Genomic DNA, 13,777 nt, shown 5'->3' with positions numbered 1-13,777 from the left:
AGGTAAAGGAGTGAGTGGTTGGAAGAGTTGCTTGGTGCTGGGTGCTAAGTAGCCTGTGTGTGCATCTCCTGTCAGAGTCACGACACCTCAAAATGTGTCTCATCATCACCACTTTCTTTTTTAACTGAGATTTTTTTTTAAAAAAAGCATATATTTATCATGTACAACATGTTTGGAAAAAATGTGTACATTACCAAATGGATAAATCAAGCTCATTATGCATCATCTCCCATACTTATTTTTGTGGTGCGAACACTTCAAAATCTATCCTGTAGCATATTTACAAGGCTGCAGTCATTGTTAACTGGGGTCACTGCCATGTGCAATGAAGCTCTGGAACCTATTCTTTCTGTCCAACTGGAAACTCTACTCCTTTGACCAGTCTCTCCAGTCTTCCTCCAGTCATTCCCATTTCCAATGTCATGAAACCAAGGCTTATAGAGCCATCTCTGCTGACAAACCTGATCACATGTGAATCCCCAACCTGCTTTGGAATGTTTCTGCTAAAGGGTGCTTTCAGTAGGGAGGGATCTGTATTGGCATGTGAGGGGTATATCCCAGATTAGTCAATTCGTCTTTGACACTTCTGTAAAATCCCTTGTGTTAGCTGAGAAAAATAACAATTAAAAAATTAAGTTTCTATACTACAATGGATGAGTGTTGATTTTTAAAAAGAAAAATGACATTCTCCCAAGGAACATCAAATACATCTGAGACCCAGGGAAATGGTCCCTGTATATCCTGGGCTTTGGGGGAGCCCTTGCAGGCTTGATCTGGACTCCTTAGGGGTCCCTGGCCTGTGCTGAAGACCTTGTCACTTCAGCCCCTCCAGGGTGTGGCTGGCAGACGTGGCTGTACTCCTGCAGAAGGGTCAGCATTCGTCTAGGGCTCCTACCCCTCCCACCCTGCAACCCCCAATCACAAAACCAATGGGGGATCTGCCAGTAGGGCTCAGCTGGGCTCTAGGCCTCTCCGTCTCCTCTAATAATGACTTCCTATAAATCAGATCTGCCCTCTGCTTTGTTCTACATCGTTCCCAGCCAACAGCAAAACTCCCCACCCCATCTCATAAATCCACCTTCATTTTCTTTCCAAATTTCTTTTAAGGCTTCTTTAATCACCACCTTACAGCCCAGGCAGATGCTTCCTCCGAGGGTGAGGCCCAAAGGCTGGGCTCCTGGGGAGCGGTTAGAAGCTGGTTCTGTGGGAAGGAGGGAAGAAGCTGACTCCTGTGGGGAGGGGATGAAGAGGCCATGCTGTTTCCTGGGCTGAAGGCCAGAAGGGGAGACTGGGGACTCAGACAAAATGCCTCCAGGGTAGAGTGGTGGGCTCCCTTTGTTTACCTCCTGAGCTTAGCACTGGGCTCAGGGAGATGGGGAAGGTCTCCAGGAGTCACTCTGTCAGAGGCCTGGGCAGGAGGCTGTGTTTGTGCACATGATAGGCATTGCCTGTGCCAGACCAGGAACCAGGATTGCCTCACACTCTTTCCTTTTCATCTTCAATACTCTATGCAAAGAGGGAAGCGAGGGCAGTGAGAGGGAAGGTTTACCACTGCGGTCTGCACAGGCAGGTAGGATGTTATGCCGGTCTATGCCAGACTCTGGTCCCTTAGCTAGCTGCCAGCTCAGCCAAGGTGTTCAGAGGCTGAGGAAAGTACCCAAGGTCACAGGGTCATGCAGATAGTACAGGACTCTTGACTTCCCATTTTCCACTTTTGTGTTCTGTGCCAGGCTCTGCTGGGTGCAACCCAGGATTTCCATTCTGGTCTGCTCCCTACACTGTTTTTGGCTCCAAGAGGTCTTAGCCAGCTGCAGAAGTTAGGGTCTGGGATTCTCATGAAGCCACAGCATGGGGGAGCTGTCTCCCCATTCATTGTCTTTGTAGATGGCTTGAGGCTCATGCCCCCTCCTGGGGCCCAGAGTCCCCTGAGAGTGGACCCATCCACCACTAGATGGCACTACAACCCAGCAGACCAGCCGTGGCTTTGGGAATCAGTACTGTTTGGAGAGAAGACCTCCCCTCCCCCCCTCCTCCTCAGAGCTGGACGGCCTGTGCATGGATGGTACAATTGCGCCCACCAGTTGGGCCTCTTCTCACTGTCCTGAGCAATTCAGGCCAGGCAGCTGCTTCACCTCAGCAACTTGGGTCTGTGTGCCAAGGTCTGGGTGCATTTCTAGTAGGTGAAGGGCTTCTCCTTCTCCAGCCTGGAGTAGGATTTGTCAGATTGGATGGAGGTCACTTGAAAGGTCAGCTGGTTGTGGCAGATTAGACATTGGAAGATGAGGCCCCTCAGTGTGTTTTATACAGTCTCCTAGGTGACCTTGGGCAAGTCCTTTCTCCTGTCTGGACTTCCATTTGACCTCTTGGTAAATGAGGAGTTTTCTCTGTTTACAGAGGTATTCAGCAAACGGGAGGCTATGTGACTTGGCTGCTGAAATCTCAGTTCCCTAGTGCAGATCTGCCCATGGCTTGCTTGTCTCCAGCCTGCTCAGATTATGCCCATCCCTTCCAGCCTTCCTTCCAAGACCCTCTGATGCTAGTCTGGCACTAAGCACTGTCCACCAGCCTAGAGCCTTAGCCATTAGACTGAGCTCAGCATGGTAGCCTTTACATTTGGGGTCTATTCCCGAGGCTCATGGGGCCACTCCGGGCTAGTCTTCCAGCCAGATGTCCATGTGTCATTAGCTCAGTGATAAGAGAGGGTGTTGCAGGGTAGTATTGAGGGCCTTGGCAGACAGAGAAAGGGTGGGCTGGGGATGCCAAGCAGTTAGAATAGTTACTGGTTGGGCCAAATTGGCTCTTGTCAGTCAAATAGTTTCTGGAAGTCTGCAGAGTGGCTCTCATGCATCCTCGGGGCATGCCAGTTGCCCCCGGCCTCCTCTATGCCTCCACAGAAGCTATGGCCCCCTCCTTGGGCGGTCCCATCATTCTAGCACAAGCCAGAACAGTTGGAGCATCTCTGCTCCTCAGCTGTCTTCACTTGGCCTCCCTCCCCCTTCCTGGGTTCTGTGCCAGCCCAGCCAGTGTGAACAATGCCCCCTTCATCCTTCTATTCTATGGGGGACTGCTCTCTGTCCTTGCCTCCCTTCCATCCCATCATTTTCAAGTGCTCCACCCCCCCCAGCCCATCCCCTCCCTTTTTCCTGCAAGATCAAGGCACTTAATTGCCAAGCCAGCCTAGTGCACAGAAATGGGAGCTACTCAGAAAAAATTGACTGTACCAATCTAGGCTGAAACGCTTGCATGTTTATTCCTTTCCCAGGGAAACGTGGTTTATTACTGACACTCAGCCTTTCAGCGCTGTGTTCACACACGGCGCTTTCAGGCACTTTGATGGGGTTTGGACTGCACAAACTGTTTTATTGTCTAGCTATTTGTCCCCACAAACTTTGTCAGACAGGTTAACGTGAATCTCCTTTCACAGAGGTGGAGAGTTGGCTAGGAAAGGGCAGTGAAACCAGGGGGAGGCAAGGACGATCTTTCCTGGGTAGGGGTTTGAGATTTTTTTTTTTGCCACCAGCCAGGTATCTGGAGACAAGAGGTTGGTCCAAATGACCTCTCGTGTGTCCTTCCAGCTCTAGGGTTCAGGTTCAAGTTGTCTGTACCTTTGCAAGTCTGTAGTACAAGTTGGGGTGGATTTACAGGGGAGGTCAACTAATGAGAGAATGTCTATGGTCAAGTGCAGGGCGGGCGTGAGGCTGAAGTTCTTGGAGAAGTTGCGTACAGCCTTGGCTTCCTGATTTTTTGGCACTCAAAACAGGAACTGGATGGCTCTGCCATCAGCGGTTATTGGCAGATTATCAGAGTTTAGTCAGCAGCCGTGCTGGAATTAGAAAAACAGCCCTCCCTAGAAAGATCTCCTTGTCAGAGACTCTGACAATAGGTTCCCCATCCAGAAAGATGGGGGGGGGGAGGGAGTGTGCCTTAAAAAAAAAGCACTAGAGAGGTTTTGGAACAAGAACACAATTCTTTGAGCTCAGTTATCCGAGACGAGACCCAGCCGAAGCTTAGGGATTTAGCACTCAATTCCTGGCCGCTTATGTGTAAGTAAATAATTTCATCTGCTGTTTGGCAATAAAGAATGCTTTAAATCTCAGCCTTTGTGATTTGTCAAGTTTTTTTTCCCCTCCTATCCAGAATGTGTTCACCCATCATCAGGGTTATAGCAGGGAACGGGGCGAGGGATGCCAGCAAAGTGGGGAGGGGTGATAGGCTGGCGGTTCCACTTCACTTCCTGGCAAGTATTGTAAAGCCCGACATCCCCTGGCTAGGCTCACCAAAGCTCACATCTGCCAGGTGTGTCACCAAGCCTGGTGAGGCAGTGTGGGAGGCGCCTTGTGTGAGGGCTGGGATGGAATAGTGTCCCTACCTTCCCCTCCTGAGAGATAAGAGGCTGCCCTGTCCTCGTGGTCACTGATGCATTAGACTCAGCCTCTCCCACCACAGCTTTCCTGGCCTTCCACATACCTGTGTATTTGCTGACCCCAGCCTCACCAGCCACATCTCTGAGTGCCAAAATACCCCGGGAGACGTCACTGGCCTCAGGGTCCATTTCAATGAGGGCATCAGGCCCCACGTTGCCATAGGCATAATTGGCAATGTAGATAGAGTAGCGTCCAGAGCCCTGAGGAGGAAGGGAAAGAGACAGTGAGGAGGCTCATCAAGGCTTTCCCAGAACCCCGTTTCCCCCAAACCCTTGCACCTCATTGTAGCTTGGCGTCTCCTTCAAGTCTGCTTTGCATGGTTTTATAGGTTGTGGGGCTACATCAGGGGAGAAGTTTTATACAAAGGCTACAATGTGAATGACACCCCCCTCCCCTGCCTCTCATCAACAAAGCAGCCTTACCTCTCCTTCTATCCTGTTCCAGAAGAACAAATCCCTCCCTCTCCTCCACAAGCCTTTTATAGACAATTTTCTAATGTGCCTCCCTCCAGCTGAGCTCTCTCCAGCTGCCAGCCAGGGTAGCTGCTCAATAAATATTTGCTGATTGATTGATCTACCAATTCCCATTATTCTCTCTCTCTGTCTCTCTATCCCTCTCTCTCCCTCCTTCCATTCAAGCCCACTCCAGCCAAGATGACAAGCGTATTCTGGGGTCATCTCTCCCTTTCCTCCTTCCCGGCACTTCTTCAGTTCTATCTTTTGGAGAAGGAAAGACATAGACTTGCAGAGGTCTTCCTTTCTCTTCTGTTCCCCTCTTCTCCCACACTAGCAGCAAGAAATATTTCATTGCTTCTGCCTTTATAATACTGTCTCAATTTTTTTTCCCTTTGCATCTAGGAGAAGCCCCGGGCGCCGGCTTCTCTTTGCTATAGTCATCCTCTTCTGTAGTCCAAACACTGTGGATAAAAGATTCTTTTCTGCCTGTTATTATAATGGTGTTATTTCTTCAACAGATGCCTCCTTCTTCCCAAGAGATCCACATGATTTCGAAATCACTTTTCCAGCTTTCCTCTCATCTTTCCACCACTCTCCCCCAGTGATTATTTCTTCAGCACCAACTACGGACAAGGTGCATGGTGACACATATACTAAAGACATGGCTCCTGTTCTTAGGTGGCTTAGAGTCTTGTTTGAAAGAGGACACAGAAATTGTTGAGCTTGAGGCAACAGGATTGCCAGTCACCTCTTCTTTTATTTTTTTGCTTGCTTCTTTCCTTTATCCAAAGCATCCATCGTAGCAGAAACCTCATTCCATCTAATTTATCACTGATGTCATACTGTCTTGGGGTGATTCTTTTTTGGGGGAAACTGAAGACAAGAAGGAGCTTGGGGCCTTCGGGGGATGTAGAGGCACTATCAGTCCCACTGGAGCATTGCAGAATCCATGCACAGGATTTCCTGTGTGCACAGAGGAGGTGCCCTGGCCTGGAGCTCCTAGCCTGGAAATGAGGACTTCACGATCAGAAGTTCAGAAAAGGTCTTCCAAATGGAGTCTTAGCCAATGAAGTGGAGGGGAAAGAGTCTTCCAGGTAGAGATGGGGAAGAGAGAGAATGAGTTATCCAGGGAAAGCCGTTTGTTTAATGTGGACTGGAATATTAAATGCAAGGCAGGAGGGTGTGGAGGAACAAAGTCAGAGAAAGTAGCAAGGCTACTTCCTTCTGTTTTGCTCGTCTGAGTCTATCATGCTACCTAGGAACTGATGCTTCTTTTAAGTCTTATTGCTCCAAGAACTCCCAGGGCCAGTGACATCTGGGTGCATCTTAGAAATGGAGCATCTCAGGCTCCACTCCTAACTGGCCTGATGAGAGTCTGCATGGCAAGCCTTTCCTAGATTCCCAGGCAGAGCTGCAATTGGGTACACATTGCTTTATAGCATGTTGGCCTCATGGTTAGCAGATGACGTTGAGAGGCTCTCACCCATTCTGGAGCTCAGTACATGTGTGTGCAGAGTGATTGGGCAAAGAGTGAATGAAGGGGCGAATGGAAAAGTGCACATCCGTGATCCATTCCTGACCCTGCCAGCTGCTAGCAAGCTCATTAACAAATGCACAATTAAACTCAAATGGACAGAAATGTACTCTGTTAGAAATTAGGGCAGTTTATAAAATTCAGTTATACCTATTGCCTTACTTCAATTTATTGGGTGTGATAAAGCAGATGGACATAAACATGTTGTAGATGTAGAAGGCTGTAGAAATTCACATGTGAACTTGACCATAATAATTCTAAGAGGGTGAGATGATTCCAGGGGGCAGAAGATGTATCTGGAGCTTCTGGGTCCAGAGCAATGATTCTCATACATTAGCCTATCTCAGAATGACCTGTTGAAAATAGAAGCTGCGTCCCAGGCCACAAGTTTTGGATTCCAGAGGTCCAGACTGGGCTACAAGAAGGAGCAATTTTAACAAATTCCCAACAAGTTGAGGCTATGGCCCCCAAACCCCATTTTGCAAAGCACTGGTCTAGAGCAATCAGTCTAGTTCTAGTCTAATGTGCTTGAGAGAGCTCCACAGTCTTGGAGAGTGGACCCCCCCCCCCTCCGCACCCTGCCTTCCTCCCACCCCCTCCTCCTTCCTTCCCTCCCTGTTTGTGGGTCTGTGTGTCTGCACGTGCTAAGTGGGGATCAGATTCCCGCTTCCTGGCAGGGTTGTTGAGAAGATGAAATGAGACAACGTATGTGAAAGGTCTTTGAAAAGATAAAAATGCTATATAAACATGAGGCACAATCATTATCGACCAGGGAATGCTTCTTATAAGAGATGAGCTTTGAGCTGGATCCAGAAAGGAGGCTGTGTGATGAGGGAGTTGTAGATACAGGACAGACAAGTATTCTAGGCTTGGGGCAGAGCCTGCATGAGGGGTGCAAGGGGAATGGGAGAGAACAGCTCCTGGCAGGGGAGGGGGCATTACCTGAGGCTTCACTCTCAAGCTTCAGTGTGCACTACTGTCATCTGCAGGGCTAACTGACCTCTTGGCCTGACTCCTAGAGTGCTAGGCCCCAATCCCAGAGGTTCTAGTCCAGCAGGTCTTGAGGGCTGAGAGAATCAATCTTTTCTTTTCCTCCCACTCTCCCTCCCTTCATTCCTTCCTTCTGCCAGAACTAGGCACTGTCCTTTAGCTTTTTTTTTTTTTTTGTGGGTCATGGGGCTTAAACACTGGGCCTGGCTGCTATCCCTGAGCTCTTCAGCTCAAGGCTACCCTCCTACCCTTGAGCCAAGCCCTACTTCCTATTTTCTAGGAGTTAATTGGAGATAAGAGTCTTGGGTTCTTTTGTGCCTGGTCTGGCTTTGAACCTTGATCCTCAGATCTCAGTCTCCTGAGTAGCTAGGATTATATGCGTGAGCCACTGTGCCCCACTGTCCTTGAGCTTTTTTGCTCAAGCCTCGCCCTCTACCACATGAACCACAGCTCTACTACCAGCTTAAAGAAACAAAAACAAAAACTAGTGAATTGGAGATAAGAGCCTCAATCGGCTTTTCTGCTCAGGCTGGCTTCAAACTTCAGTCCTCAGATCTCAGCCTCCTGCATAGCTAGGATTGTAGGTGTGGGCCACTGGTACGTAGACAGATTTTTCATTTCAAGCAGAGCTGATGCTGTTATACTTTGAACAGGTGCAGTGACTAAGGTGAGTGCTGTACCAGAACCTGTGATTACACACTTGTGTCTACTACCATCTCATCTAGAAGTAGAGTACCAGAGAAGGGAAAGGAGCGCATTTCACTTCAGGCAAGCAGGGCTCAATTCCCAGCTCTGCCAGCCATAAGCTGTGAGGTTCAGGTCAATGGCTTCATTGCTCCAAGCCTTAATTTCCATATCTGTAAAAGTGGATAATAACACTCACAGGCTTCTAAGAACCGGGTAAGCAGAGGTTGTAACACTAGCCCAGGATGTATATGGCATGTGGTTAAGTTGACAGCTGGAGCTGGCCTTAAGAGTTGATATTCCTGTCTTTTCAGCTTCCACACTGTTGGCCTCCCTTCCAGTTCCCAGACCCCGGGACCAGCATGGTTAGGGCTAGACTTCCAGATCACCTCTTTCTAGTTTCCTGAGGCTTAGGCTGCAGTCAGGCTCAGTAAGAAGAGGTACCATGCTGCAGTGCCAGGGCAGCTTGCTCTCTCTCTCTCTCTCTTTTCCTTCCTTCCTTCCTTCCCTCCTTCCTTCCTTCCTTCCTTCCTCTCTCTCTTTCTCTCTCTCTTTCTCTCTCTCTTTCTCTCTTTCTCTCTCTCTTCCTTCCTTCCTTCCTTCCTTCCTTCCTTCCTTCCTTCCTTCCTTCCTTTCACTTCACATGATGCTTTTGTCCTGTGGTTAAACTCGTGGATATGCAGATGACCTTGTTAGGACAATGAATATATCTCTTCATGATTAACCTCCAGGCCCCTCCTTCAGTTCTCAGAGATGTTTCCCAGGTTAGCAAGCTTAGTCCTAACCAGGGAGGCAAGAAACGAGGAGAAGCCATGACCCAGGCGCGGTACCCTGTAACCCTCTGCATTCTTCAGGGGCTTCTCAGAGCCACCTCACCGGCCCCCTCCCACCAGGCTGGAGTCCAGGTGGCTGGGATTCAGGTCAGGGCTAAATGTGGCTTCACAGCCCAGCTTGGCTTCTCTTCCCAGCACCAGCTTGTTAAGAAATAAATATTTATACCTGGCACCTGCCTTCTCCCAAGGCCTGGAGGCCCCTGCTGTGAAGATTCACGCTGAATCCCCAATCCCCTGTGCACCATCTCAATTTGAGTGAGCCCATCCCTTCAGTCCCGCCCCAGAATGGGGGCCAGAAATGCTCTGGAGAAACAGGGTGGCAGCTGGGCCCCTGATTTCAGTGATGGCTGTTTAGAAAGCCAAGGAGGTAGGTGCAGGAGAGCAGGTGACAGGAGGGATAAATCACCTTCACAGCAAGCCTCTGCCTCTGCTTTGGCCTGCTGGGACCAGAGCTCTGGTGGGCAGCTGCCGCTCAGGCAGGACAGAGGTTACTGCTGCTCCTCTCACACATCCCATACTTTGCTCCACAGGCCCCCAACAGTGCAACGCAGAGCCTTCAAGTGAGCTGAAGGAATAAATGAATGAATGAGTACAGGATTTTGCTAGCTGCTCCATATCCCAGATATACCAATTCTGAATCTCCACCTAAGTCATGGCTCCAAGCTGAGCCTTGGACCTTCCATTGTCCAATGGATACAATCATGACATCCCTGGATTCTTCCCTGAGAGGGAAGATAAAAGGTGTGAAAGGGACACCACAACTCATCCTGTGAGTCTTCATTGTTAATATTCAACACTCACTATGAGAGACACCGTGGGAGCCTGGCTGTGCCCTTGCGGGGCTGTTGCTACCGAGGACATCTACCCTCTGGCTCTGATGTCACTGTGTGTCCTCACTTCTTCCTAGACCCCTGTGCCTCCAGCACTCACCGTCCTGTCCACACAGGCCACTGAGCGTCCAGCAAAGAGGCTGGCCACACCACGGGCTATGTTGACCTCATCACTCAGGATGTCTTCCCATCGATTATTGCGGAACTTGAACAATTTGTCCGTGTATGTGGCTACACCTGGAGAGAGAAGGAAAGAGGATTAGTAGTTATGGACCAGCCTTGGTTCTGACTTCTGGACATGTCTTCTGAGAGTCCATAGGCGGCTGCGGGGAGGGACTCTCCATGAGAGTCTTTGGTTTATGAACTTGGGGTTTGGAGTTAGTGAGCCCCAGCTACAATCTCCTACCTAGATTCTACACTGTTGCTTAGCACAGTGGAACCTCAGTGTTCTCGTTTGTGAGCTGGGATGGTAATTATGTCTACATGCAAGGTTTCTGAGAGCTAGATGAGAGGCGACACAGTAAAGATCTGGCACAGTTCCCCCCCCAAATGGTAGCTATTATTAGACAAAAATGATTTTTTCCCATTTTATAGATAAGCTACTCTCCAAGGTCTTTCAGAGCCCCCAGCTCTACACTGCAGGGGTTTGGTGAGAGTGTTGTGAATGTGAGTGAGCTAAAGGTATATGAGCAAAGGCACAAGAGTAAGGAGGACTAAGGTGAGAGGAGTAGTGAGTGGGATTGAGAACCGGTGCGTGACAAGTGTGTGTGTGTCACTGAGGCATGGTAAAGGGTAAGTGATGCAGAGAGCGTAGGTATGAATGTGAGTGTGCAAGGGAGAGCATGAATACACAACATTCTAGGTGGCTCAGGCCAGGACAAAAAATACTTGCTTTCTGAGAGGTTTCATTTGGGTTCAGAGACCAAGGGGTCCAAGAGGCCTGATGCATCATCAGTGGAGACTGGAACTGGCTTAACAGCAGAATCTGACATCCACAGCAGAGTCCTCCTGTGGCCGCCTGCCACAAGGATGCTGAGGCCCTGGCCCCATGATGGGAAAGCCCTTCAGGAGGCTGGGGAACAGATCCTGGGTCCCTGCAGGGTGGGTGGAGGTGGAGCTTCTGAGGGGATGGAACGTCAGTTCTACACAGAGTTGTGGCTTGACAAGTATGCTTGGGGAAACTGAGGCAATGGTAAATTCCTTTTAAAAAATTCTGGTTAGCTGGGTGCAGTGGCTCATGCAATGTAATCCTAGCTATGCAGGAGGATGAGATCTGAGGATTGCAGTTCAAAGCCAGTCTGGGCACTACAAAGCCCATGAGACTCTTACCTCCAATTAATCACCAGAAAACCAGAAGTGGCACTGTGGCTCCAGGGGTAGGTTGGTAGCTTTGAGCTGAAGAGCTCAGAGACAACACCCAGGCCCAGACTTCAAGTCTTACAACCAACAAAAATTCTGGTCTTGGTTTTCTTATCTGAGAGTTTTGAATAGGAGTGGTCCCTGAACCAGTGTCACACACAGCCTGTCATAGGCTAGGCAGGGTGGGAGAGAGCACAGTGCCAGCTTTACACCCTAGCAGGCCTACAGCTCCCCCACCCCTGCAGTCCCTGAGGGCCTGATGTGTTCAGAAATCTCAATTTTTTCCTTTCATAGTTTAAAAAGGTAACACTGTGCACACACTGTTGATTACATAACACCCCCAGCAGGGACTGGGGGCGGCACCCCATAATTAAACACATTAATATTTCTGCAGTGAAACATGAATATTCACATTAAGTGGGATAAATAAAGTTTATAAATAGCTCACATCAGCTCAGGACAGGTTTTTGTTATCCACTGAGTTTCCCACAAACTCTAAAAACAGCACTTGTGGCTTCTAGAGCATTCTGGGTTTTAAGTCTGTGAAGGAGCTTGGACTTATTGACAGTGAAGTGACAGGCTTGTCATCTCTTCTGGGTGACCAAGGACCCTGAGGATAGCGCCCAAGGCTTTATTTCTCTGGCCTTACTCACCTTGGTGAAACCAGGGCCCCCTTAGCTGGTCAGTTTCCTTTCTGAAATACAACCAGGTTCACTTCATGAAAGCCTGGGCCAGGGTGAGAAAACAGCTATGGGACTCTGCCAGGTACCTCTGAGTTCAGTGGGAAAATTTTCAAAGCCACCAAGCTCCTGCCTCAACTACATAAGAAGAGAGAATATCTCCTTTCCAGTTCTTACTGATTACTGATGGCAACATTTCCCAAAGTGTGCTTTTTGGAACCCTGGTCTTGCTGAGCTGTCTGGAGAAAGGATCCTCCAGGTCATCTGAGTTTAGGAAAGACATCACACTTGCCCAGCTCTTGGGGAGATTTTCAACAGACATCAACTATCTTAAACTTTGAAAAGTCCACAATAAAGTGTCTACTTAATTTTACTAGATCTGTCTACTAATAAGCTTTAGATTTACATTTAGATTACTTCTTTCTAAACGTAACTCCCAAGGAAGTTTGATAAAACAGGGGGGAAACCCCACAAAACTGAATCCCTTCTGGAAGGCCATCTTCCAGCAAGCACCCTGTTGAACCAGCACTACTTTGGCAGGTCACTGTCCAGGGTGCTGATCCTCAAGCAGGCTCTGGGCTTTGCAGTCACTGGAGTTTGGGTGCTGTGTGCTGTTGGCCTCTCCCCCTTGTCAGCTTCCTGGCTTCTGAACTCACCAGGGGCGTCCAGAAGAATAAACTAATTAAGGTAAAATGTGCAACAGCGATGCAGAGCCTTGTAGATCATAAATGGGAACGGCAAAATCAATGGCAGCCCTTCTGCAGGCAGAGGCCCAGAGGCCTGGGCGACAGGAGGGATGGGAGCCCTTTGATTTAGGAAGAGCAAACGCGCTGGCAGCTGCAACCTGGGTAATTAGGTGTGTCAGGAAGACAGATAAACAGCGAGCTGTGTGGGTCGATGGCACAGGCAATAAACACCCAGCACTGGCCCTTGGCCCATGTCAGTGTGTAGCCTAGCCTACTGCACCCTGCCCTGGAGTCTCTCACCAGGGCAGAGAGAGTGATCTGGAAGGGATTTTAGGGGCAGGGGAGAGAGGCTGTCTTGAATGGTGGGAGAAACAGGAGGATGTTTAAGGGGCAGGGCAGGGGGCCTATGGAAGGCACAGGTGTCACAGAGGCATGTCTAGGAAATGTAGGGCATGGAGATTTCTATGAAACATTAGCACTGGGGAAGCGACCAGTAACATCTCATCCTGGCAGACCTTGGGTAAAATAGGATAATGAGGGTCAAGTGTGGTGGTTCATACCTGTAATCCAAGTTACTTGGGAAGTACAGCTAGAAGGATAGAAGAGCAAAAAGTAAGCAAGGTTCTATCTCAAAACGTGCACTGCTAGATGCAGTGGCACACGCCTGTACCCCAGCTATTTGGGAGTCTGAGGTACCAAGGACTGGTCTGAGGCTAACCTATCTTTGAGGCTCCACCTAAAGCACAAATGGAAACAAAAAGGGCTAGGGGCATGGTCCAAGTGGTAGAGAGCTTGCCTAGCAAGCATGAAGCCCAGTACTCACTGAGCACTGCCCCAAACAAAACCAGACAAAAATATCAAAATGGGGAAGGATGAGAATGGCTACCTCTTCTTCAAGCCATTGTGAGGATTAAATTAGATAATGCATGTAAAGTGCTTAAATCAATGCGTGTCACAGGATTAATTCAATAAATCATAACACTATTGCAATCCTCCTCCTCCATTTCTGCCTTCTCCAGGAAATGGATGACATGACCAGGCAGGTGTTCAAGGAGCCACATTCCAGGAGTCAGCTGTGGCATTAAGTGTAGGATGCTTTACAAGGCTTAGTCAATGGATAGCTAGTAGCGCAGTGGTGGCTTCAGGGACCACCACTAGAAAGAACTAGTTCAGGCAAAAGATACTTTTGTGAAGAATGAAGCCGAGCTCCCCTGTCCCCATGGCAGCACCTCTCCACTCCCCCTACATTGGCACCTTTAGTGCCCTCCACAGAACTCACCAGGAAGGCCCATTCATATGTCT

The 13,777-nt window shown here is 49.1% G+C and overlaps 1 protein-coding gene across 2 annotated transcripts in view; it reads right to left on the bottom strand.

Moving 5' to 3' along the window:
• Crtac1 (cartilage acidic protein 1) overlaps positions 1 to 13,777 on the bottom strand; it is a 139,596-nt gene that overhangs the window by 30,651 nt on the left and 95,168 nt on the right. For both annotated transcript variants that reach the window (XM_090346109.1, XM_090346108.1), the window contains exons 4-5: positions 9,851 to 9,987; positions 4,468 to 4,624 (exon numbers count right to left, since the gene is read on the bottom strand). In XM_090346109.1, coding sequence (XP_090202235.1) covers positions 4,468 to 4,624; positions 9,851 to 9,987 — 294 coding nt within the window. The remainder of the gene's footprint in view (positions 1 to 4,467; positions 4,625 to 9,850; positions 9,988 to 13,777) is intronic.

This window comes from Megascapheus bottae, chromosome 15 (genome assembly GCF_031878675.1).
Source record: "Megascapheus bottae isolate mThoBot1 chromosome 15, mThoBot2.hap1, whole genome shotgun sequence".
NCBI lineage: Eukaryota > Metazoa > Chordata > Mammalia > Rodentia > Geomyidae > Megascapheus > Megascapheus bottae.
The sequence above is the reverse complement of the archived record's forward strand: the minus strand, read 5'-3'. Positions and strand labels throughout refer to the sequence as shown.